General features: G+C 46.0%; 1 protein-coding gene across 1 annotated transcript in view; it reads right to left on the bottom strand.

Moving 5' to 3' along the window:
• Window positions 1–11,806, bottom strand: part of Pcnx1 (pecanex 1) — a 133,530-nt gene extending 121,724 nt beyond the window's left edge. Inside the window, 1 exon segment of the mRNA XM_021653882.2 lies at window positions 11,525–11,806. Coding sequence (XP_021509557.2) covers window positions 11,525–11,677 — 153 coding nt within the window. The 5' untranslated portion in view covers window positions 11,678–11,806.
• Between the last annotated feature and the right edge of the window lie 15,401 nt (window positions 11,807–27,207).

The following is a 27,207-nucleotide window of genomic DNA, read 5'->3' as shown; positions in this document are numbered from 1 at the left end:
AAAGCATATACTCTTTTAATGAACAATCTTTTCCTCATTACAAAGATCTATTTGCCTGGTAGGAAGGTTATGAAACCAGAACAGCACAAAGAACAAAGCTCATTGAGACCCCACAGAAGGCCCATGGCGCATCTCCTCCTGCACACCGCTTGGACAGACTACCCTCTGCATGAAGCATCCTAAGACAAGAACACTTCAGGACACTGGAGAGATCAGTCATACCCTAATCTCATCATCTTCAGTTCAGAAATTAAAACAAAACAAACAAACAAACAAACGGCTTTACCTAGGAAGACACAGGTACCCATTCTGCAAGAGTAAGCTGTCAAGGCTTTTCATTTTGGAGTCTTCATTTTGTACAAATCTGAATATGTTAAATGTCTGTGTTCAAATAGCTTAGTACTACAGCATAGCAGTACACAGTTCAAAACTACTCAGAATATCCTTTCTGTCCACTTAAATGGATCTATCAGAGACATAAAATCTCTGAAAAGATACATTTGGAAAATTGATATAACTTGTACAAATCCTGGAAGACTACAATTCGAGCCTGTTAGGGGAAGACAGTGAAAAACGCAAATTAAAGAAGATACAAATCAGAGATCTGGGATTGATCCTAGAGTGGAAAAGGTAACTGGCAAAATCCATACAAGATGAGTGGTCCCTTACTATCCTGTACCAATGCTAATGTTTTCATTTGATAAACATACTGTGGTCACGCAACACAGAAGGAAGCTGGGAAAGATGCCTAGAAATTGCACGATACCTTTTCCATAGCCCTAACATTATGTCAAAATGGACAGCTTTAAGAAGGATAACAGGTGGCTGGACTGTTCAGCTTATGTCTAGACGACTCTGTAACAAAAGGGAGAGGGAGGAAAAGGAAGACGGGTGGGCTCCATGATTCAGGTTTCTCAAATTGTGACTAGGTTTTCTGGCTGCTTGCAGATCAGCTGGCTCTCAAGGTCTACTTGGTTACACAAAGCTCTACAGAATAGGGCTTTCTTTCCCCCGCCCGAAAACCTCATAAAGGAAACGGCTTCTTTTCCCTGGGCTTTCTTTTCTTTTTTATCTTAACACAAAGCAAGAGTCTGGCTTCAACAGTGCAAATTCTGAGAGGCAGGAGCTCAGGCTCCCAAGACCAGGGAGGAGTGTCGACAGGTTCCCAGTTCTAACAAGCACACACAGGCCCACACAGGCCCACCCCAGCTTCCCAAGGGCACCGGAAGGCATCCGGATCCCTCCACTCACTCCTCTGTGCTTGGTGAGGCTCACTATGTGATTTACCAAACAGGTGGAGGCCTACAGATGGTTTGCTGGGTCCTGGCTTTCCCAGATCATCTTGTAGCAGGTGTCCAAGCATGCCTGTGCTTCTCACCCTTCCCAGCTACACTCAGAGACAAGGGAAAACCATCCGACTTAACCAAATAACATAGTAAAGCAATCTTGTCTTAGAATTATCTTGAGTACAAAATTAGCAGAACAGATTGAAGTTCCCATGTCATACTTATCAGTGCAGCAAAGAGCTTTAGTTGGGACAAGGTTTGAATTAAAAGATACTTTGAAAAAACCATGCTATTATCAAAGACAAAAATGTCACTGAAATGTTTTATTTAATATTCCATTGAATAAGTAGCTAACACCATGCTACCTTTCCAAAATGTGTTGGAAAGATCTGAGTAGGTGAGAAGGACATACCGGGACACGCTCCCATACAGCAGGTGGAGACTTAAGTCAGCATTAAGCTTTGGGAGCACAACTTGGCAAACTCAGGCCACTCTCTCCTTTTCAAAATAGTCCTTCTTTTGGCTCTCTTCTTTATTTTCCAGTCATTGTTACCTTCTTTGCCCATTTTTAGATGCTACTGGGTCTTGGAGTTCTGTCCAAGGATATTTTCTTCTTAATTAGTTTTAGGATCTTGTAGCCAGACTTTTGGCTACTTCGTTGGGTTGTCTCCTACCTCCCTGCATCACCCTATTCCTTCTAACCCCTCAACGTTAAGTAGGAGAGAAAGAAGGTTAGAGGGAAAAGGGGCAGCATATCATTAGACTACTTCCTGCTGATTAGGGGCATCCAGTTCCTTGGGGGAAATTTGATTTTCATTGTCAGGTTATCTCCAACAACAAGCAATCAGCAATCCAGGAAACAGTAACAAATAGCAACCAGCAACAGTAGCAGATGCACAGGGTAGTGACAGCAGCGGGGGGAGCAGCAACTGCCCCAGAACCTCTAGGGGCTCTCCTATTTATTCAAGAGTCCCTAGCATGCCATATGTAAACTATCTTCAGCTGGCAAAATCATACCCTTGCCAGAGCACGAGACAAATCATAGTCAGCTGCTGTGAACCACCCGAAGCAGCCCCATATCCCACACCTGGGATTAAAACAAAAACAAAGTCATATAACATTTCTATGTTAAAAAACAAACAAACCAAAATTCTCATTACAGGACATCAGTAACTCCAAATTAAATTTTACCCCACATTTCTCTCCTGAATAATCCTATTCAACATTCTGAACTCTAGTTCTCCAGCCTCAAAAGAAGCCCTAAATACGGCTCACAATCCCACTTCAAAAGTCAATTCACTTTCCCATTCAGGAGAGGAAAACACTCCATATCTGGATCTGGCTCAGATCTGGACTGCCCTCTGCATCTCCTCCCTCACTCCCAACAGAAAACAGTTTGTACTTCAAGCAGATTATAGATCTTACAAGATGGACCTCAACTTTTAGCCCCTCCTCCATCAGCATTCTCCTTACCTATTTCTAGGAATTTAGACCAAAAAGCTATAATATTTAACCACAAGAATATTCAACATAAAGTTTTTCAGAAAGCCAAAAAGTGAAAATAAACTTTGACCTGTAATCAAGAAAAGGATTTCCTCAGTCCAACACATACTGTAATTCCGTTCAGCACTATTAAGAGGTCATTTTCCCTCACACACAGTCAAGAGGAAATAAGAGGGTCTGAAACACTTCAAAGCAAACTGGCTCATTTCTTTTAGAAGTGTGAGTGTATGTGTGTGTGTGTGTGTGTGTGTGTGTGTGTGAGAGAGAGAGAGAGAGAGAGAGAGAGAGAGAGAAAGAGCTCATGAATATACAAGTGTCCACAGACTCCAGGAAAGGGCACTGGATCCCTTGGAGCTGGAGTTACAGGCAGTTGTGAGCCACCTGCTATATTTTGTGATAGATGAAATGCTTTCCACCATTTCAGAAAGCACTGTGAGCCATAAAACCATTTAGCTGTTGGAAAACTCGTGGAGTCTTTGTTTCTTTTCCAGCCTGTGAACACACAGATTTAACCAGGAAGTCTGTCACTTCACTGACTTGACAAGTTAAAATTTCCGGCGTTTACAAATGAGAAATTTTTTAGACAGAGGAGTTGAAAGAAGTTAATACTTGGACTCTGGTTTCCAGTTCCATGCCTTTCTTTGTACATCCCTGTATCTGACCACTTGTTCAAGGGATGCCTACAGAGTAAGTGTGGTGATTTGTTTTCTGCTTGTGTTATGAACATTCAAACCTTGCCATTTTTAGCCAGGTAGTAGTGACACAAACCTTTAATCCTTGCACTCGGGAGGCAGAGACAGGTGGATCTCTTAAAAAAAGAGAGAGAAGAAAGAAGAGAAGAAAGAAAAGAAGAGGAGGGGAGGAGAGAGGAGAAAAGGGGGAAGGGAAGGGGAGGGGAGGGGTGGGGATGAGGAGGGGAGAGAAAAGAAAAGAAAAGAGAAACTGGCTTCCATATGCTCATATATGGAAGGAGGCTTAATCAACAGAGAGTGAAACTGAAAGGATTAGAAAGATTAGGAGGTGTGGCCTTATTGGAGGTGTGTCACTGGGGGTGGGCTCTGAGGTTTCAAAAGCCCATGCCAGGCCCAGTCTTACTCTCTCTTTGCCTTTGATCAAGATGTAGCCCACCTACTTCTCCAGCGCCATGCCTGCCATGCCTGCCTCCTGTCTGCTGCCATGATGACAATGGACTAAGCCTCTGAAGCTGTAAGCAAGCCCCCAACTGTTTTCTCTTATAAGTTACCATGATCATGGTGTCTCTTCACAGCAATAGAATAGTAACTTAGACAATTAGTTACAGACATGTCTAGACCACTCCTAAGCATTTGAGAAAACTCATCAGCTAGAGGGTTAGATTTTATTTTAATTAATTAATTAATTAATAATTTTGAGGCAGGATCTCATGTAGCTCACTGGCTCAAGCTCTAAGTAGTTGAGGATGACCCTGAACTAGATATCCCCCTGCCTCTGCCTCCTGGGTATTATATAAGTGTTATAACCCCAGCTCTGCTTGATGTGGTGCTGGGGATTGGACGACACAGGGTGTCAGACTAGACCACATAAACATACTAACAAAAGAATTACATCCTCCGCCCCTGCTAGCTGGGCTTCTAAAGGCACCAATCGTAAGAGACGCACTGGCTAAGTTTTTATTAATCTTTAAAATTGCTGAATCTTTGGAAAGCAGGACTTGAGGGCTTCAAAGAAACCCACTCTCCAGACGATGAGGATCAACTACAGAAATGAATAATGACAGCAACTGGGAAAAAGTCAGAACCATAGATTTTATGTGAATGATGAATTTGTTACCACTCCACAGGGTACTTAGCATATACTACTATACATACTGCTACATACAAACGTACAAGGTTGTATGCGCAAAACCCACATGTTGCTGAACTGAGCGACAAGCTTTTCTGGAGTCATTCTGGCATTTTAACTTGCAGCCACTGAAACTAACTCTGTACATGACGCTGCCACACAGTACAACCTCCCAAACACCCCCTCTGCACCCAGCTAGTCCAGATGGGTTTTGGTGGTCAAGCTAAAGGTTCACATATGAAACACAGTTTTCAGTCAACAAACACGCAGAGCAGACACTCAACATTTCTCACACCCGGCCCCTGCCCTCACTGAGGTTAAGGCACTGGCAGTAGAGCTGTCTAGACAGAGAACAGGGAAACAAAGATACAAATGTGTGGTTGTGAAGCACCACGAAAGGAACTAGCAAGATGAAGCGATGAAAACGACGCTGGTTACAGTTAGGCAGTAAGGCCTCTGTGAGGTGACACTTAAGCCCTAAACAACTAGCAACAGTCAGCCTGAGAACAGGAGAGAAGGGACAGTCTCCTTTCAGAAGACAGAACAGGTGCAAAGCTCCGGCAAGAGAAGCAGCCTAGCTGAACTGAAAGAAAGGAGGCCACAAGAGTCTGGCACAGGCGGAATCTGCATACACTGCAGGTAAGCAGAGTTGGCTTTGGTGTGGCCTTGGTAAAGATGCTTGATTTTTACTCTAAGCTCCAAAAAAGTCATTCAAGGATATTAAAGGGGAGAAGTGACTGTTTTTTAGCTCCATCCACTTGCCTGCAGTTTTCATAACTATATTTTTCTTAACAGCTAGGTAATATTCCATTGTGTAAATGCATCACATTTTCATTATCCACTCATCAGTTGATGGGCATCTAGGCTGTTTCCAATTCCTGGCTGATACAAATAAAGCAGCAATGAACGCGGATGAACAAGTACCTCTGTAGTAAGGTACAGGGTCCTCTGGGTATATGCCAAAGTGGTAAAACTGATCTGGTAGTAGATCAAGTTTCAACTTTTTCAGGACTCTCCACACTGATTTCTACGGTAGCTGTACAAACATACCAGGTAACTCAGACCCAGAAAGACAACAGTGCACGCTTTCTCCTATGTGGCTGCTAGCTTTTAAGCTTTAGATGTGTGTGTTTCAATCCAAATAACACAGAGGTTAGGCATGTAGTAAGGAACAGGGAGGAGAGTGTCTTCCGAGCAAGGGAAATAGAATATAAAGAGATAAAGGAGAAAGTAGAAGACTAAAAGAGATAAAGGAGAAAGAACAGAAAACTAAATGGGGAGGGAGACAGCAGGAAAGGGTAAAGGACGGAACATGGGGAGAGAGAGGCAGCTAACACCAAAGGCCCTTTGAAAAGCTATGTGGAAGCCTACTACTGTAGAAACTTCCTAAAATACACACACAGAGAAAGGACATTTAATGACCTTTCCATATAATGGGGGAGACACTGGCCCAGCAAAACCTCCAGTCCCAGGAATGGGTTACATCTTCTTAAGAGGTTGGCCAAAGGGGTCCCACAGACACCCCAGAAAAAAATGACAGGCTATTACCAATGCTATTGGCTACCCTTCAGACCCTATTGTTGAAGATACCACTTACTTCTATCATGGAACATGGAGAAATGGAGCTGGTGCCCAACTAGTAGCTTCACTTCTACTGACTAACTTCATAGTGCTGGAAGGAGGAGAAAAGCAATCATCAATATCATCCAGTTATGAGCCAGGGACTTACAATGCCTGCAAAATACACTGGTGCGGTAGGGACACAACTGTTACGAAGTAACCGCTTTTTCAAAATTGGATTTAAGGCCCACTCCTTAACATGGAACCCATACCTGACCCTGCAAAAGGGGCCAAGAATCTGAAACTAGGTAGGCCATAGGCCCTAGGAGAAAACCAACTACTACAATTCTGCTAACTGAACATACAACAAGACCATGCCTCATGACGTACTGCTATATATCCACAGACCAGTGCGTCATTGCTCAACCCTCAAAAGAGAAGCTTGTTCTCTCAGGAGATGGTAATTAGCACAGAGACCCACAAGTGGGCAAGGGGCAAAGTGAGAAGCTTTGCAGCCCTCAGCCCTACGCGAGATGCCCTTATCAAGCTACAGGCTCCGGGTAACTCCAAGAGCGCCTTCCAGGCACAACAGAGCTGGTGTCCATACGAACTCACGGAGACCGTGACAGCACACAAAAGACCTGCACAAGTTTTAACCAGACAAAATCCAAACACTGACAAGGGGTAGTGGGCACTAAGCCCCACCCTAACCAAGAAGCAATCTGTTACTGATACCTGTTGGGAGAGGGAAAAATCAGTTTTCATCAGTGAAATGACACTGGGTATATCAACCACACTCCATAGCAGGGCCCATGCTCACAAAATGACTTCACCGTTTTCTGTGTGTATGCTTGTTTTGTTTTGGCATTTTCTCTTTTGGGGTTTTGTGTTTGGTTGGATGGTTGGTTGGTTTGGTTTTCAGTTTGTTTCGGTGGTTGCTTTGTTTGAGAGAGAACAAACATTTTACTTGTGTGGGTAGGCAGGTGGAGGGAGATCTGGGAAAATTTGAAGGAAAGCAAAGAATATAATCAAAATACATTGTATGAAAAAATTTAAGCCAGTAAATAGAAAAGGGGGTGGCACGAACTGATTCAAGACTTCTGCTTATGCTAAGAGCTGTAAAGAGGTAAGAACAGATGCTAGAGACTGGTAACATGGCTAACACAACAGAGCCAACAAAACAGTCTGGCAACAGGGAGAAAAAGGAAGCGCTGAGCCGCTCTTTATAGAGAACATGGTCACACACACACCAACAGCAAAAGCAAGGGAATGTGCAGTGCTCGTCATGCCATTAACCAATACACAGCAACGAAGGTCTCTCCTCCTCCTCCTCCATTTGTTCATTAGCTTGTTCATTTGTTTGTTTTGGGATGGAAGCATCCATTTAAAACTCAGATTTTTGAAAAAATATTTTATGTGTATGGGTGTCTTGCCTGAGTGTTTCTCTGTGCATTACGTGTGTGCCCTTACATGCTCAGAGAGGGGCATCAGATGCCCTGGAACTGGAGACAGTTGTGAAATGCCATGTAGAATAGAATCAAACTGCCTGGGAATCAAACCCAGGCACTCTGGAAGAGTAGCCAGGACTCTTAACCACTGAGCCATCTCTAAAGCCCTTCAGAATGGTTTTACACATGATTTATCCAAGATGCCTCAAGACAGTCATGAAGATATGCGAGTACCAGTTCAGAAGTTAAGACTAGGCTAGGAATTACAGATCTACTGAGAGAGTTCTTCGAACTTGCCTACCATGTAGTATACAAATGAGTGAACCACACTTCCAGATGTTCTGAACCAGAACAGGTTTGAACATGTACACAATTTTAACACTGTCAAGTAATTTTTTTATGTCAACTGGAATCTGAAAGCCTCTTCTGTAAACTGGAGGGTGAGGGGTGCCCAGAACTGTATGCAGGGCTTCATGTATGCTGGACAAACATTTTACCCTCAGCCTATCCTAATATAAATACATTTTAATGTATTTCTTCATCTAGACACTAACTCTTTGTAGAAGACTGCCTGTAAAGCAATATTTTACAATAATGGGTTCACTCAAAAACTTCAGAGCTATCTAATCTCTTCTAGGCATGCAGCATTATAGAGAAAAATTCTAATTAGACATTCTTTGAAATGACATTTACTGAAGGCTATTCTGAAGGTGAATCTATTTCATAATATTTCCTTGTAAATTACTCATGAATTATGTCACACATGAGCAAATCAAGGTTCAGGAACATAATCTTGCCCACAAGTCAACAGCAGAGCCAAGATTCAAAAGTCAAGATAACATCCATTCCACTGAGCTTTTCATCCAAAAAAGAAAACAAAATTAAATTAAAAAAGGCTACACTATCCCTCCAAAGATCTCACCCATGACAAGTCATGTACATTAACAATTATAACAATATAAAAGAAGTTAACAAGGAAAACAAAAGATAATCAAATAGGAAGCTTTTCTTCTTGATTTTCAATACTTAGAACTGTAATTACAGAATATCTAACCCCTATGAAAAACCTACAAAAACTGGAAGACAGAAAAAGGTGTGCATGTGTGTGCCGGTGTATATTTACACATGTACACAAGTACACCCATGTCTACAGGGATCCTGAATGGTGACTTTGGCTCAAAAAGTCCTGTATAAAAATCCCAGTTCACATACATGCCTAAGGTAATAAAACAAGACACAAGTCACAGTGGCTCAGGCACAAGAGGATACCTAGCTGGGCTAAGAACCTGTACACATACTCGGTAGAGTCACCGTCACCTGCAGCCATTACTGGAAGAACCAGTGCCTAATAAGCGAGGGTGAGGCTTTAGTACAGAAGGGGAGCTTTCACTTTAATTTTACAATGCTGGAGCACTAGTGTTTCCTAAAATGCTGAGTCCCCTCTCACTCCCCTGACCATGACCTCTGATCAGTCCTCACCCCTTCAGTTGTCATGTTTGCTGCTGCTTATCCCCAGGCTAGACTTTAAGTTCCCTGACAGAAGAAAGTGAGCCTTGCTCACTTCTAATCATCGGTTTAACATCTCATTACTGTGTGTCTGGCACTGACCTAAGTCCTGAGAATGCAGCAATGAACAGAGTGGAACTCCTGCCTGCTCAGAGCTTATAGTCTATTATTAGCTTACACAGTGTAAGAGGGTGACAAACAGTAAGTATGTGTATCAGGCAGCAGAAAGTGTTATTTAGAAAGCAGGCAGAAGAGCTCAGAAGGGGTTGTGTTAGTTACCAGGGAAGCCCCCACATGCCAGAAACCTGAACTAACCTAACCAAAGCGGGCCACACCACCATCTGGAAGGGAAGAGGCCCCTGACAAAAGTAGGAAGAGCAAGTACAGACAGCCTAGGGCACAGCATCAGCTTCTGGGAAAGACTCTTTCCCAGAAAGAGACCGGGCAGAGGCAGAGAGAAAGCGAGTCAAAGCAGAAGAGCCATAGGGCCTGAAAGAATCCTCTAACCTGTGCATGTTAAGAGTGAGCAGAAACAATGAGCTTCAGTATAACCACCACCTCACCATCACCACTACCACGGCGGCCCAACTCCCTCACTTCCCACAAACACCCAGCAAGGCAGGGTGGCTTGACCCACAACTGACTTTACAGGGATGATGGCCTCCTGTCAGGTTTTAAAGCCAGAACCCACTAGCTTTCTGCATGAACTGGGGGTGAGAAGAAAGACACAGGGGAGTTTGCCATTTGTTGAAGTGAAGCACTTTTATTTTTTTCTCCAGAACCCGGTAAAGTACCTAGTACATAGTGGACACTCAATATTTGAGAATTAAGCTTAACTGAATAAACTCCCAGGTAACTCAACTATGAAAGCCGTTTCCTCTACCGTCTTCAGCGGTTCTGCTAACTCCACAGAGAGGCTTACAACGCAAACCTTACAGCAGCTCACAGCAACAAATCCTGACCTCCCAACAATCATTTTGTCTTAAAACTACAACCTGTCTGGACACAAGAAAAGACAGCTCCAAAAGCTCAGTGAGCCTGAGGATGCTAATAACCAAAGCCATGGGGCTGCTCGTTAGGGATCCTATTCCTGGAAGGGACATTGATGCAAAGTGAACCTGACCGGACAAAATGAACTGAAATCACAACATTCGGTGATAAATTTTCAGAATCTGACAAGACCGAACAAAGTCCTGTAATAAGCCATCAGCATTTTTTTAAAAAATAGCTCCTTTAAGCTCTCATAAGTCCCTTCAAACACATTTCTAGGAGAAATCGGAATCTGCTTGACAATGTGACATTTAGCTCGCGCGCGCGCGCGCGCGCGCACACACACACACACACACACACACACACCATCCCCCAAGGCATGTTCCTGCCAATTAGTAATACCGAGCAAAGAGGCAAAGAGGCTGTCCTCACTTGTGGGATTTATGCTCCTATTCCAGAATTTTCTAATCCAGGACATTTATTCTAGCTTCTTGAAGAGCCACGAAGTTAGCAGAAATACCCTGAAAATAAGTTACTACCCCTCCTTCCAATGAAAGCTTTATTTTCCCCAAATGTCCCACCCTAAAACACAGTGCTCCCTCCTGCCCCCCCCCCCCATTTTTCTCAGAAATGTGCAAACACCTTTCAGGAAAACATCCTTTAGCAACACTCTAAAGAAACGGCTCACGCTTGTAATCCCGGTAACTCCTGAGGCCTGGACGACACAGTGAGTCTCAGACCAGCGCTGGCTGTAGAAGGAAACTGTCTCGGAACACCAACAACACTTCAGAGAAAACTGGCCCTGGTGCACCAAGCAACAGGCGGCACTTTCCTTTTCCCTGCCAGTCCAAGGCCTTGAACCAACACAAACAAATGGGTGAAACACCAGCCAGGTTCCCTTATCTCCCCGCTCCCCGGCCGCAGCGCCGGCCTAGCAACACCACGGCCCCCCGCCGCGGGCCTGACCCGAATGGAACCCGCACCCGACCGATCAGCGGTTTGCAGAGGCACGAGCCTGCCCCGGGGGTTCCCCCAGCACGGGAAGCGAGTACGAGCCGGGACACCCCGCGACTCGGCTCCAGGCGGAGCGCGCACGGCCTCCCCCAGGCTCCGCACTGCTGGGGCCGAGGAGCGGGCAAGGATACCGCGAGGAGCGGGGAGGCCCGGGGACCCGGAGGGAAGGCCTCGGGCGCCGGTTACGCAGACCGGCACGCGAGGCGCGAGGAGAGGGGACCCGGCCGGGCACCGGCGGGAGGGGAGGTGCTGAAAACACGGGCAAGCCGGGGCCGGGAGCGCGGCGGGCGGGGGAGGGGAGCGTGCCCGCCGCCGCCGGGAGGACGGAGGGGGCGCGACCCCCGGACCGTCCCGGAGCCGCCGAGCGGCCGCGGCGCGTCCCCGCCCCCCACTCACCATGTAAAGCGTGAAGGGCAGGCCGAGCAGAAAGAGCCACAGGTAGAGGTGGAGCGCGTTGACGAAGGTGGCCTGGTGCGGGTCGTAGTACCAGCCGCCGCTGAGCGCGGCCCACACCCCCTGCCGGAGGATCTGCAGCGTCTGCGACCCCATCCCCACCCGGCGTCGCCGCCGCCGCCGCCGCCGTCCCCGCCCGGGCCCCAGCTTCGGCCTCGTAGCCTGGCGCGCCCGCGGACCGGTCTAGCCCCCTCCCGAGCTTCGGGAGAGCGGCCCGGCGCCGCGGCGCTCGCTGGTGCTGCTGCACGAGGAGGAGGAGGAGGAGGAGACGGCGGAGGAGGAGGCGGCGAGCGGCGGGGCGGAGAGCGGCGAGGAGGAGGAGGAGGCCGAGCTCCGGAGCGCCGCCGCCATCTTGTCTCCGAGCTCCGAGCCCGAGCCCGGCCCGCCAGCGCCGCCGCCTCCGCCGCCGCCGCCGCCGCGACCCCCGCCGGCCGCCAGCCCCGGCCCGGCGGAGCAGGCGAGCGGGCGCCCCGGAGAACGCGGAGGAGGCCGCGCCCCCCTCCGGCTCCTCCTCCGCCCGCGGAGCGGTCCCCGCGGGTACGCGCAGCGCCTCGGTCGCGCGGGCACCCCCTGTCGGCGCCCGGGAGAAGCGTGCAGAGCGGGCCTCGGGCTGGGATTGGGGTGGGGTGGGGAGGAGGACACGTGTCAGGAGACCCCTCCGCGCCGGGCTTGACCGACCCCGACCCCGGCAAGCTCGGTTACCGGTCCCTGAAGAGGAACGGCCTTCCAGACTCTGAATTGGTAAACCTTCCCTGGCTGGCGTTTGTGGCATTGGTTCGAACTGTCCGAGATTGACACCGAAGGCCTGGAAGGTTTAAAGCACAGTTGAAAAGGCACAGTGCGCACAGTTAGAGCAGGTACTGTGTTAGTTAGCTCCTTGGTTGGGCCCAAGACAGTTCGGGGGGGGGGGGGGAAAGGGCGACCTCAAGAACTGGGAACGTTTACTGCTTCCAAATAGGCATAAATTAATACCAGTTGCAGGAGATACAAAAGTGTAACAGGAACAAGTTGCATGTGCACCACAACTTTTCCTTTTCACGTGTTGTAACTAGTAACCATTATCGAGGTTGCAAAAGATTACCGACTCCACCCAAACTTTGAATAGGGTCTTGTACGTCTCTATTTATAGCTGTGTGAAAACTGGGACTCATTCTTGACCCTGTCTAATGTTTCTGAAGTATGTCTGATCTCACTGGAAGATTTTTTTTTTTTAAGGATTTGAAGGGAGAGTTTATTATAGCAATAAATGTACTCTGTTTTCCCAGATTAAAGTTGCTATAGTTAATGAGGGAAGCAAGTGAGCCAAAGCGCTTGGTGGTGTTTTTTTCTTTTAAGTGGTCAAAAAGCCATTGCGATGCCTCCGGGTGGGTGTCGTGCCACTGTAAAGTTGAGATTGTTTTCACACCTGTTTCGCTTAACCCTCACCACACTCCTTTGAGACAATGCCGTGGCTGCCCTTATTTTTATCAGTGAGGGCTCTGACACTCAGACTGAGTGCCCGGGTCCTCATAAGTCACAAGTGGTGCGGAGCTCTCGAGTCAGCGTTCATTCTCGCTGCGTGGACTGTACTTTTCACGTCCACTCAGGCAGGAGTTAGGACCATCTGTCCTCAAAGGGAAGTTGGGGACACCACCTCAGAATGACTTAGAAATGGAAATTCTCACATTAGCTCTCTGGATATTCGGGGGCGCAGGGCCAGACCCAGCAAGCTTTAACAAACCTTCCACAGGATTTTAAAGGCCTTCCAGGTAGGAGGGACACCACTCTCAACTTTGATTGATTATTATATAACCACAAAGCTATCCAAGTTCGACAAAACACTTCAAAAGGTGTGAATAAATTAACATCAACATATATTTTAAATGGATGTCTAAAAACAAAATTAAGATTAAGTAATACAATAATTAAAATAGTGGCCTGGTGACTTGACTCACAAGAATGTTGGGGTTTTCTTTTGTTTCTCCTGAAGGAGACAGGAAAGTTCTCTGAGAAACTGGATGTGATCCCAAGCTTTCCAACACAAAGGAAGATGTAAACAAGGATAAAATTCCAATAGCACATCAGTTTCCATGCCAGCAAACATCCGCTGTGGCTTAATAGAAAAGTTTGAACTGTCATACAGTAGGGCAGACTGGGAGAAATGGAGTCCAGAACTAGATGAAGCCACGGAATGAGAGGCAGACCCAGCTGGTCCAGGAAAGACTGTGGCGGATACAGAACCAGCCCACAGCTAGCCAGGAAGGCAGCCCCGCAGCAGGGATCTCCACTGTGGGAGAAGCCAACTGACAGCTGCAAGGCAGCCTAGAAAGCTGGAGGAGCAGGCGAAAAACGAAATTACGGCAAGACTGAGAAAATATGTTGCGTTTTGCAAGCCCCTAGCCTCGCTGCTGGGGCTTTCCAGGTCCAAACTCATGTCCTTGAGTTTAGGTACTGGACAAATTCTGGTGGCTCAGGAGAACAAGGCAAGTATCCAAAAGCCAGATTTGATGGGTGGAATGAAACTTACAGAAAACAAAAACAAAAAAACAGCTTAAAGGCACTGGGACAAAATTTCACACCGAGCATGGCTGCCTTATGTTGAGGCCCCTGGGTGTTAGTGTAAAACCCTAATTCCCTTCCAGTGCTACTGGGCTTAATCCCAGAACCTAAAAATGGGACTTATACAGCAATAGTCTCTAGGTGAAAGGGGGCCAGCAAGATGGGCAGGCCCAGAGAGTTAAAAAGGACAGTTAGAAAGTACCTCTTTTACCCTGACCTGTTAGAAATGTTTTGTAGGGGGGGAAATGCTAATTAACTAGCAGTCGGGAGAATGCATAGAAAAGGCTGACCTTTCCATATGACTAACTCAGTCACTGGAGGAAGGGGCGGGTCCCACACGCTTTTCACGTTGTAGCTTTCAAATGTTTGTAAGTGCTCCCACAAGCTTCCTATGTTATCTGCAGGGGCACAGAAAGGTTAAGTAGTTTGCCCCCGATGACCCACCACGTCACACTCATAAAATGTAAGAGCAAGACAAAAGTGAAGAGATCTAATCTGCTAAATGTTAACACTCTCGGCCGGACACAGAAGTCACCAATAATGTCACACCTCACCGTGTCAGAGTTAGCAGCCGTGACATCCTACCAAACCGCCACCTGACATTGGCTCATCTTTCAGCTAATCCTATTAAAATGACGTTCCCCCCCCCCCCCCACTAGCTCACTAGGCCCCTGGAGGACTGGCAACACCCACGGAAGATACTCTCTCCTGCCTGAAAGGAACAAAGCTGAACATGCAAAACCCTCTAACGGCTCCACCCAAGCCCACCTGTGACAGAGGCTTCCGCTACAGCCCTGACTGTTAGACCGCAATCCCTTACTTTAAACATTAAGGCAAGGCCCAAGTGTCCTGCCGACTACCCAAAGCTAAAGAAATATCCATGTCTTTTCTGAGACCAGATCCTCTTCCCTCTCTTAGTGAAACCAACATTTACTTACTTGCTCAGACTTGGACCCCCACCACCAAGGACCAAAGCACTGTGTTCTCTCTACCCGCTCCCATTATGTCGCCAGGTCAGCCCTCCTAATAGCCTATTGCCATCAGTCTCTCCCCGCTCAAAACCTTTGTGCCTTCTATCAGCAAATTAATCTCCCTAATCTACTTTTCTTAAAAGCCTGTAATTCCATTCAGTAACCTATGGGAGTAAAGACACCATCCTTAGCCCTACAACCTGAATATGAACCTATTCCTTAATGGCAAGGGGTGTCTCAGTGTGCCCCAGGTGCCCATCAGAAAGCTGTTGAGATCAGTCCACTCAGTATAGGGCAGCCGCAGAAAGCACAGAAACCAGTGACTTTGCAATCGGGTATTTAAATCTATTTTTTAACCTTTTATTTGGTAATTCTATATTTTAAAACATTCCAGCAGTTCAAGAAAGGAGAAACTATGAAACAAAGATGGAAGACCATTTGGAGGAGAAGTGCCCTAGAATCATCCCGGATTCACTTTTGAGCTGTTTGCCATGATTTGCTTTATATCACATCAAGCGGATAAATGTCAAAAAGTGGGGAGGGGAAGAGCGTCCCCAAATATTACATAATGTAATCGAGGAACACCAGTATCTGCATAAACAACTAAACAAACAAGTGTTTTTCTTTCATCCCTGGGAGATGACCATTCTTGGAAATCCCAGTTCAGTCTGTTTTAGATCATCAGTTCCATGGGATTTGTACTTCAGCCAAACCTGGTGGCTTATACTTTTAATCCCAGCACTCAGGAAGAGGCAGGTGAATCTCTGTAAGTTTTCCATCAGCCTGGTCTACATAATAAGACCCTGTTGAAAGAAAGAAAAGGACAAGTAATTCTCACCACTCTTTTGTGTCAGCCTGAGAGTATGTTGTTGGAAAAAAAAAAAAAAAAACACCTCACTTTCCTTTAATTCACATCCAAGGCTCCCAGACCAGGAAAAGGGAAATACGCAGGATGTTGTGAAACTCCCCAAATATTGGGAATTCCTAAATTAGAAACAATATGGGCACTTGTTTTTCATCTTTAAAAGATTCCTCTGGTAGATTAGTGCCTACATCACATTGAAGGGCTATTTACCTTTCTTTCTCAGGCAGGGTAGCATAAATCCTACAGTGCCTGCTGAGCCAACTGATGTCAAAGATGTCCTCCAAAGAGCCTGGCCGCCTGCTGGTAGCAGCCCGTGCCATGTGGATCACCTGCCTGATCAGCCTTGTCATCTTGCAAGCCAGATCTCTGGCTCCATGGGTCAAGAAGTGCCAGGAACATTCCTTGGAGGGACCATGGTGTTCATAAGTGGAAAGATCATAGTGCGTGCGACCGGGTAAACCTGGGTTCCACCTGCCTTCTGCCACATTCTAAATCAGTCCTCGCTCCCAGAGAGTGAACCCAAGCAGAACGGAAGAATCCCAGGGCATCCAGTCCTGCAGATTGGTTGCATTTAGTTTTGAGGGCAGGGCTTTCGTCCCTCCCACCATGACAAAAGTGAAAATTTCCAAGGATAAAATAAAAAGGCATATTTCTTGGAATATTTTTTTAACAGTTTATTTAATGGAACCCAGGGTGGTAGACAGGAATGAGTTCCTTATTAGTTTTGTTTATTCATTTGGTTTGAGTTTTGAGGTTTGGATAGGATGTTGTTTGCCTGTTTGTTGCTGAGATCTGGCCGATGATAATATACTACAGTATTTTCTAAGTATTCACAGATAGTATCTCTTCTCTATCTATGTTCTACGAGAGTGCTATGCATTGGGTAAATCTCTAAGTCCCAGCAGAGTGCAAAGCAAAAAGTAAAACTCCCTGCCCTCTGGCTTTCTCCCTTTCTCGGCATTTCCATCCTTTAAACTCATCATGGCCCTGTGACAAGTATTTCCCACTGTGTAGTCTATAAACCACCCAAATCACAACCTTCTGCTAAAAACACAGAATTCTGGACCTGAGGAGTTGGGTGGTTAAAGGTGCTGCCCTTCCAGGGGATCCAGGTTAAGTTCCCAGCATCTGCGTGTCGTGGTTTAAAACTGTCCGTGTCTGTAACTCCAGCTCCAGGAGACCTGCCTCTTCTGGCCGCCTTAGGCACCAGTCATGCATGTGGTGCACACACATGCATGCATACATACCTACAAACATGCAGGCAGGGCATTTATACACAGAAAATTAATATAAATCTTCTTTTAAGACCCACAGAGCTCACAGATAACGTTCCACCTTGTCTATAAACGGGGCATTAGAAAAGCTACCGCAGTGCTAGGTGTCCCCAGTTAGAGAATTAGTACAGAGCCACATTTCATGTAGATACGTGTGTATGTGTTTTTTTACTATGCTGGGGGTGGAACCCAGAACCTTGTACACTCAGAGATTCATCCCTGCTGCTACGCACATCACCAGTTTTCCTAGGCTCCCAGTCCAGAAGGCGCAGCCCAGCCCCCGCCATCTTCATCCCCAGCTTCACGCTCATCCCTCAGTCTTTCTAGTTGCCAATCCTTGCCTGCTCGCCTTTGTCTCAGCCTCCTCTATGGACTTCTCGCTTTCTTTCCATTTACCAAAATTTTCAATGGATCTATAAGGAGGGGGGTGTCGCCGTCATCCATCTCCCTGGTCCTTTTTGGTCTAAAAGGTTCTGTAGCCCCCCCATCCAGATAGTGACCCTCAGCCTCCTATGGTAACAGACAATGGAAGAAAACTCCTCAAGAGATGATTAGAAATAGGACACTTCAAAATATTCCTGAAAGTCATTGTCTGAAGAACGCATACAGAAACCATGTTTTCAGTTTCACAGCAACAATCAGTATTTGTTGCAGTTGTTTGTTTGTTTTTGAATGCCTCAAGTATAATAAGAGTTTCTAAACTCCCAAACTTTAATATATGAAGATTTTTTTTTAAATCAACCTTTAACTTTGTATTTTATTTTTTTTTTTATCCATTCTGGGAATAAACTCAGGACCTTGCAAATTCTTGTCAAAAGGTCCACCGTCGACCCACACACTCCCTAGCCCCAGGCTTGTCTTTTGAAAACCTCAAGTAACATACTGGGAGTATACTCGTCCATTCTCTCCACCGATTGGCGTCCGACTGGTCTTTTTTGCCTAGCATTTAACCCTAAAAATGATATGTTCATGGTTTATATTAGAAAGATATAGAAAAGTTGGCACTTAGCCGGCAGCCCCACCCACCCCAATTACAACCCCTGCTGATGTGTGATATCTCTGTTCCCAGTCTCTGCACCCCACCCCTCCCCTTCTGCTCTACCATATTCTTGGTGGAATGCAGTGTCTGATTTGGAAAATTTTTATGTCAACACATGCCATGTGCTTTGGCAGCTTGCTCAGTCTGAGAAACTTCAGGGGACATTTTTTCCTTCTGACTTGCCCATGTGTTTCTTTTAGAGCCTTGGCAACATTCTGTGTGCTTCGTGGGTACTAGCCTGCAGCTGCAAGTAAGTGAGGAAGGATTCATTCCCTAGCAGGAGGCTCAGGAGGCCCTCCAGCTTTGAGGGCAGATTAGTTAAGGGGCTCCCAACTGTGGCTGAAGAGCCCTGAGAAAGTCTTTGCTGTGTGTTGGCTTTGACCTCAGGCTGCTTCCTTCATAAAAGCAAAACGTTTGTTACCATCCTTGGTTTCACCCAGAGATGCCACAGCCCAGAACGCAAAGAAATTTCTCTCTTAAGTCCTCGCCACACTTTGGCTGTGTGCTGACTTTTGTGCCAGCCTCTCTTCGGGGCACTGATGTACTACTCTGACTGAGTCTGGCCTAGGTTCATAAGCCAATTACTGGCCAGGGAAATGGAATCACCCTTAGGCTTATCTTTTCCAGATGGGGACTGAGGCATAGAAAATCTGTTGAGAGGGGTAAATGCCTAAAGAAAACTGGATTATGTTAGGAATCTGAGAGGAAGAATAGATGTTGAGCAGACAGACACCCAGCCATGCACAGATTCAGGAGACCTGGACTTTGCACAAGCATACGTCACATCTACATCTACAAAAAGCCTTTAACAGTGTTTGGTCTATTATTATCTTTTAATGTCAGTTTTAAAGTTTTAGTATGCAAAAGCTTTACACAATTAAGAACCCAATAAATAATATAAAAAGGGTGATAGTGCAGCTTCTCTTTACCCTTTCCATGTAGCCATCCAAGTACTGAATTAATAGACAAAGGGAAAAATTACATTTGACACATACAGAAATAATGAGGTTCACAATCCTAGTTTTAAGACTATGTTGTGTTTTACTGTATCAATATGCCAAATACTGACCTGGCTGTGGATGGGATTCAGTTGGGCCTGGAAAGGTTTAGCAGTTGAGAACACTTGCTGCACTATCGTGAGGAACAGATTTTGAATCTCAGCATTCACAAAGCAAACCAGGTATATGGCACACGCTTGTAACCGCACCTCTGAGGAAGGATAACTGAGGCTCCTTGGCTTCCAGCCTAGCTGAGAAGACACAACCCCAAGTTGAGAGAGAGACCCTGCCTCAAAGAATAGCCAGAGATAAAGAAGGATATCTGACACCCTCTTCTGGCCATGTGTCCATACACACATACTTGCACTCACTCAGACAAATAAAATAAAATAATAAAATAATAAAATAAAATAAAATTTAATTCACGTAGTGCTGGGGTAGACCCATTGCCTAATGTATATAAGACCCTGGGTTTGATCTCTCTCTCTCTCTCTGTCTTTCTTTCTTTCTTTACACACACACACACACACACACACACACACACACTGATATAATGGATAATATTGGACACATTACTTGTTGCTCTGACATATATATGAAAGAAGCAACTACAGGAGGAAGGTGTATTATTTTGGTTCATGGTTTCAGTCTATCATTGCAATGAAGGCATGGCAGTTCATGGTGGCAGGAGGGCAGGGTGTGGCAGATCAGGAAGTAGACGGGAAACCTGAGGCCTTCAAAGGCCAGCCGTTGTCCACCTGTGTCTGCCAGCTACACCGCAGGTATTGGACATTCCATGAGCACCACCAGTTGGGAGACTAAATGTTCAAGGCACGAGCCTGTGGGGCAAGGAGGATGTTTCAGACTCAAACTGTAGCATTCATGTATTTAATTTTGTGATCTGGGAGACATCGCTGATGTATAAATCCCTCACGACACAGTTCATGCCAGCTTCCTCCAGCCTCTGAAGCAGCGTATGCTCCCATTGGCAACCTCTGAATTTACTCATTTCAGAACCGCTGTCAACAAATCTTACAGACTTTTGGATCTTCAATAACTTGATCATCAAAATCTGGTATCTCTAATTTGAATTTTTCCTCTGTGAGTAAGGCTGAGTGTTTTTCATGTGCCAAGATGCCATTTGCCCTTCCTCCTCCAGGCCCTGCCTGTTTGGATCCATTGCCTCTTTTTCTACCGAATTAACCTTTTGCTTTCTGATATCTGGGGCTCTGGTTTGCAGGAAGGCTGCAAATATCCATCCAGTTTATGATTCGCCTTCTGTCCCTTTTCATAGATATTTTTTCCTAATCCTAATTTTAATAATAAGGAGGTGGGCTTTTTTTTGTATTTTTTTGCATTTAACTGACACATTAAAACATAAGAATTATATATGTTAATGTGGTTTTTGTCAAGACTGGGTCTCACTACGTAGACCAGCCTGGCCTTGAACTTACAGGAATTCCAAACTCAAAGATTTTACTGCCTCTTGCCTCCCTAGTACTGGGATCACAGGCATGTGCCACCATGTCCAGCATATTGTGATGTTTTGGTATATAAGCATATTGCGTACTGTCTAAAGCATATTAAATGTAACCATCTCCTCAAACATTCATCATTGCTTGAGAGTAAAACAATTCAAAATTTTCCATTTTTGAACTATGTAGCTTGTTACTGTTACCATAGTCATCCTGCTATGCTGTAGCACCCCAGAACCAGATATGCCTAACTGCAAGTCAGCACCCATTCATCAACACTTCCCCCACTCCATCACACAATACCGTTCTCAGCCTCTAGCAGCCACCAATTTTAGAAGATTTTATTTATATTAATATAATTCCATTTCTTCCCTCCAAATCCTCCCAATAACCCCCTCTCCACTCTCCAAATTCATGGCCTCTTTTTCAATAATTCTCATTGCATGCATGTGCACAACCTGTGCCTTCTGTAGACTGTTACTTGTATGTATTTTTTCAGTACTGGTGTGCTCTTCCCTGGGGAGGACCACCTCTTCGACTCCCAGCTTTCCTCAGTTGCCTATAGTTCTTTGTGTAGGGTTGTGGCCTCATGGGCTTTTTCCTCCTCCCACCCCCATTCAGTTTGGCTGTTTGATGGTATCATCCTTGTTCAGCTCACATTTGGTCAATCATGTAGACGAGACACCCTTCTAATTCCACGGAGGGATGTGAAGCCGTTCCCAGACTTGAGAGAGGAGCCCAGAGGTACAAAGCTGGAACAGAGACCATTTTAAGCCTGTAGGCTGTGAACCCTGGCGGTGGGACTAGGCAAATCCAAATACCAGGGACAGGTTATGTAACTCCCTTTTGCTATGAGGAGTTTTTAATATGCATTATCAGTCTCTAGTGGGACAGAAGCTGATCTTGATCCACAGCAACAGGATGTCACAGTCCCTACTGAGTAAAAGCTTTTGACATGTATGAGCAGACTTCTGTGGGACTGTCACATTCCATTACAATTATTTGTTTATCTTTCTGTCTTTCCCAGGAGGCAGGAGCTCTTTAAGGGCGGAAGCTCTTTGTCTGCTTTGAATCCCTCCTTCAGGAATGTGTGCCTTGCATGCTCGTTTTGCTGTGAGTGGTCTATTGGTATGTCCTACCTTTCAATACTGCTTGTTGAGCAATCGCTAAGTGTCAGCCTCTGACCCAAAGCCCTTCAAGAGTGTTAGCTCTCTTCACTCCTCACAGCGGCTGTGTGAAGTAAGCACTGGTAGTCTCCCTGTTGTAACAGTGAAGAAGCTAAAGACCTGAGAGTGGAACCAACTCCCCTCAGGTCATGGGCTAGGTTAGTCAGCTTTCCGTTACTATAACAAACCCTCGAGGTAACTCATTTATAAAGAATAAGCTTTGCCGTAGCCAGATGTCTGAAATAATTAACTTACAAAGATAAAAGTTTTTTGTTTGTTTTTTTTGTTTTTTTGTTTTTTGTTTTTTGTTTTTTCTGGCCACAGTTTTAGAGTGTCTAGTCTGGGATCCATTGACCTGGTTACTTTGAAACAGACTGTAGGGTAAAGCAGCCCAGATGCGGGATGCTTGCCAGGCAGTGAATCTGCCCAACTCACATCTAGGAAGTAAAAGAGAGGCAGAAAACAGGTAGGGTCCCAGTATTCCCTTCAAGGCACACCTCCAACAACCAGAGATCTCCCATGGGCCCCACCTTTTGAAGATTCCATCACCTTCCAATGGCACTTCCCCAAGGACCAAGGCTTTAGCATGTGGACCTTTGGGAATACTCTAGATCCAAACTGTATCTGCCAATATGTGGATAACAGAGAAGAGAGAAGCAGGATTGGAATCCCAGGCCACCTAACCCATGCCCACAGCTCCAAACAGCTACATACATTATTTCTCCCTAGTGGGTTGAGAAGAAAAGAAATTCTACACAAAACAAGTGTGCTGCTTACATTTGCCTTTGGAAGAACACGCTTTACCAGGCAGGATACAGCTTTTTTGTTTTGCAATTGCAGTTGTTTTTCTTAGAAAATACTTTGATGTCCCTATTTGAGTAATCCCATTCCCATCCTACCCAGAGCAAGGAAAGAGAAACAAAGAATGATAAATTACTTTGCATAAGGAAGGGGAAGAGTTTATGAAGTTTCAGCAAGCTGCTCAAGTGCCAGCATAAAAATCTGAAAAAGAGGAGGGGGTGAGGGAGACTGACTTAGCTGGAAAATAACCCTGATCTGTCAGTGATGGTTTGCACCCCTCTATAAGGACATGTAGAGAGATGGGTTTCCAGGAGGAAGAAAGAGAACTGTTCCCCAACCGGGTACAGAATGGTCCTGGAAGGCACGGCAGGTACAGAAGCAGCAAGTGTGGCAGACAGAATGTCCAGCCCACTGCTGAAGCAAGTCGCTGTAAGCCACCACCATGACGAGTGACTGTCTACCCTGGGCGGGAGGCTTGAGCAGAACTGGCTCCCAGAGCAGAAGGTCTTAGGGCTGCCAGGTTCTTTCACGACTGAACCTGCAAACTTTCATTTTAGTGTCAGTGTAGAAGAGTCTCTCAGCTTCAGCTCCATCGTTGTTTGGGGACAAATGATTCAGTGTTGGGGGAAGATGGCGGTCTTGTGGGTTGGTTAGCAGCACCTCTGGACCCTTCCTACAAGATGCCACAAACACTAGCGCGCCAGCCCCCCTTGTGAAAAACAAATACCTTTTCAAGTAAAGGTTTTATTATGTATTTTTCAAAAAGAGAATTATTTTATTCATGTGCATATGTCCGTGTATGCCATGTGTCCAAGGAAGCCAGAAGAGGGTGTCAGGTCCCCTAGAACTAGAGTTACAGGTGGCTGTGAGCCACCCAGCAGGTATCCAGGAAACCAAATTCAGGTCCTCTGCAAGGACAGGAAGTGCTCTTAATGGCTGAGCCATCTCAAACATCAATTATCTTTAACAGGGCTGAAGAATAGGCCTTTGATAGAGCTCAGCCATTAAGAGCATATGCTGCTCTTGTGGAGGACTGGAGTTGGGTTCCCCGTGCCCAAGTCAGGTGACTCACATTACCTGGAACTTCAGCTTTAGGGCTTCTGGCCTCTGAGAGACCCACAGACATGTGGCAAGCAGACACACAAACAGACAGTGAGACAGACACACATGCCTTTGTTTTTTATGTCTTTTGCCATTTCTGAGCATCCTCACAGGGCAGGGGCAAAGAATATGCTTCCCTTCCCCTCCCAAGTCAGGAACTTCTGTTGCAGAAAGAGACCTTTACTCAGTGTGTACTCATCCTGGGTTCTTACATAAAATGTGCCCTGTTTTTTTTTTTTTTTTTTTTTTTCTGTCTCTTAGCTGTGCTGGGGATCTGACTCAGAACCTTGTGCATGCTGAGCAAGGGCTCTGCCAAGCTATATCTGCAACCCTTAAAATGTGCCTCTTTAAACCTAAAAGAAAGGCAATAGTGCCACTTTGTAAAATGATCTAGCTGAACTATTTCCAGGGTTTCTGCCAGGCTAATTCTACCTCTGAACTTCTGGGGCTAGCCAAGAGTTGTTTAAGAATGTTTTCACAGACTTTGTGCAATAACTGCACACGATTTTCCACAGTTTATATTTATATGGTATATATAATATTGTCTTCACAGTATGCTGAGTTTCTGTTTTGTCCTGTTGGTCTTTCAAAACAGAGTTTCTCTATGTAGTCCTGGCTGTCCTGGAACTCTGTAGACCAGGCTGGCCTCAAACTCAAGAGAATGGTGTGCTTCTGCCTCCCAAGTGCTGGAATTAAAGGTGTGTACCACCACTGCCTGGCTCATACTACAGTTTTAACCTTATGTACAAATAAGAACTAAGAGCTGGGTGGTTGGGGTTAATTTCAGGGTTAGTCTCAGCCATTTGGATGCTGAGATGAAAGACACTCAGAAGTTTGAACGACATAGCAAGAGTTGACCGTACACATTTCTTTGCAAGCAAACACCCAATTCAGTGGCTATGTGCTAGGAATGCACACCCAGCTTTGATAAAGAGTAGGATCTCAAAGGAGCTGAGCTGTGCGATGCCAGAGTCAGATCCATCTGGAAGGCTACGTGATGAGCCCCATTCTGCACTGTTGCCCTTGGAGATATTAAAAAACAGACGCCATTCATACAACCAACACACTCTGACTAGAAGCCTGATGCTTCGCAGGAAAGTAAGGGAGGACAATAGCTTTTGATGGTGACAGCCGTCACTGCTTCCACCATCCATGGCCTTTTAGCACTGTGGCACAGATGAAATTGCTACATGTAGTCCTCCCGGGGGCTTACTGCCGGCTGACCCAACCTCCCTGCTCTAGAAGTACGCTTGACTATGAGAACAGGAAAGAGACACTGCCTGTCCCAGTTTGCAATTCCGAGGTGTATCTCCATCAAATCCGAGTTCTTAGCAATCAACAATTACGCAACGCATCTCGCAAACAGCTGGCAAACAACGAAAGAGAAGCGTTGGAGCCTGCACAAGCACTGGGTTCAATTCATTTACTATTGTTTACGGCGAGGCATCTGTCTCCTCACCTCTGAGGTGAATAATAAAGTAACCCCTTCTTTCAGGCTTGCTGGGGGACTTAAAGGCAGTCGGAAGCAATGTGCTGTAAACTGCCAGACACTTGTCAATCATTGTCATTACTGTTACCTTCCATACCACCAGGGCCATCTGTAAATCTCCAGGTCTACGGGGGGGGGGGGGGAGCGGGGGGGGAGGGGTGTGGGTGGGTCCAGAGGGTGCCTGGGAGGAAAGGACCTCAGCTGTGCCGTGCAGATGCTACTCTCCTAAGGTTAAACTTGTCTTTAAGCTGAGCCAGGCCGTGACAGACTTTTACAACCCAAATGTCAGGTCTGCTTAAACTGCCGCTGAAAGAAAGGGATTACAGTGCTCAGATTTCTCTCAGCTCCCGCAGGGTAAAACCGCAGCTGAGGGCCAAGCCTCTGACACTAGTTCCTTTCTCAGCATTATAGGCCAGGAGGAGCCTGGATCTGACTTTAACCATTAGGAATTCCATAAGCAACAGCAGGCTGGGAGAGGCGACTGTCAGTGTTAATGGAGCAAGTTCAAACTCCCCCCACAACCTCCCTCCTCCCCACAGTGAAAGTCACGAAGGTGGACAAATATGCTGAGTTGACTCATCCTCGGCCTAAGTAATCGTCGCCCTCACTCTGCTGAGCAGCGACCTGTGCTGTCAGCAGTGGGCTCTGGAGCCGCTGGATTAGAATGAGTACTGTTATGTCATATGTGGGGGAGGGGGCTGACTAAGGCTCCAAGATCCCAAGGGTTTTCATTAATAGGAACTTTTGATTCAGTTCTAGTCACTGAACAAGTGGGTGGAAAACAAGCCCTGGGGGCGCTGAGAGTGGGAGGAGCCAGCAGCTAGCACCGAGAGAGAATGCTCCCAGGACTTGAAACTGTCATTCTTCTAAATCAAGGCCAGATTATCCAGAGACTGGCTTAGCCGCAGAGCAAGATGCTGGGAACTTCCTCCACACTCACCCTCCCCACACCACTCTTGTCATTTCCTCTAATTTTTTTTTTTTTGAGACAGGGTTTCTCTGTGTAGCCTTGGCTGTCCTGGACTCACTTTGTAAACCAGGCTGGCCTCGAACTCACAGAGATCTCTGCCTCGCTGAGTGCTGGAATTAAAGATGCATGCCACCACGCCCAGCTTTCCCACAGTTATCCTAATGCCTGAAGATCAGCTCCCCAACAGCCTATCCCTACAAATGCTATTCTGATGACTCTTTCCCATTGAATGTTATGCTCTCGTTTCTTTTAATCCTCTTAACCTGACCCCACTTCTCCCTGAACCTCACCCTCCAGGCGCAGCCCCTGCTGGCTGCTCCCCAGAGCTGCCCATGTGGATTTCAGCGCTTCCCAGACCTCAGCACTGGGCCAGCTTTACTCCACCCACCACAGTTCATCTCCCACTCTCGCTGGCACTGGAGCTAGCCTGTTTCTCCAGCTGACTTCACGCTGCCAAGACCTTCTGGGAATGCCTGCGTTGCTCTGGGTTCCTGGCAGATCTCTGAGTCCTTTCCATTCTGCCATCCACCTGAGCTTTCGTTCAGAGAGTTTGAAGAATACTCCTCTTGATGCTGGAGAAACAGCAGGCACACAGGAGTGCAAATACCCATATTCACACATGAGCTCATCTATTGCTTCTAGGATTTATACCCTCCTGTTTCAGCCATTTAGAATAAGTTTCAAACCCTCCCAAAGTTAAGTTTGGAATCTCTCTCCTCTCTTTTTTAATCATAGAGGTTCTTACAGATCATTCACACAAACCATCTTATTTTGTTCCTAGTTTCAACTTTACTACCCTACAATCATGCTTCTATTTAGAACTTCCTGGCATAGGATTTTTGCTAATGATGTCTTTAGTGAGGAATTCTCTGTCTGTAAATTGCCATGAAGCTAGAGTTGTTATAGAATGTCCCGCTTAGTAAACAGTTACCATCAAAA

Source organism: Meriones unguiculatus, chromosome 7 (assembly GCF_030254825.1).
Source record: "Meriones unguiculatus strain TT.TT164.6M chromosome 7, Bangor_MerUng_6.1, whole genome shotgun sequence".
In the NCBI taxonomy this organism is placed as follows: domain Eukaryota; kingdom Metazoa; phylum Chordata; class Mammalia; order Rodentia; family Muridae; genus Meriones; species Meriones unguiculatus.
The sequence above is the reverse complement of the archived record's forward strand: the minus strand, read 5'-3'. Positions and strand labels throughout refer to the sequence as shown.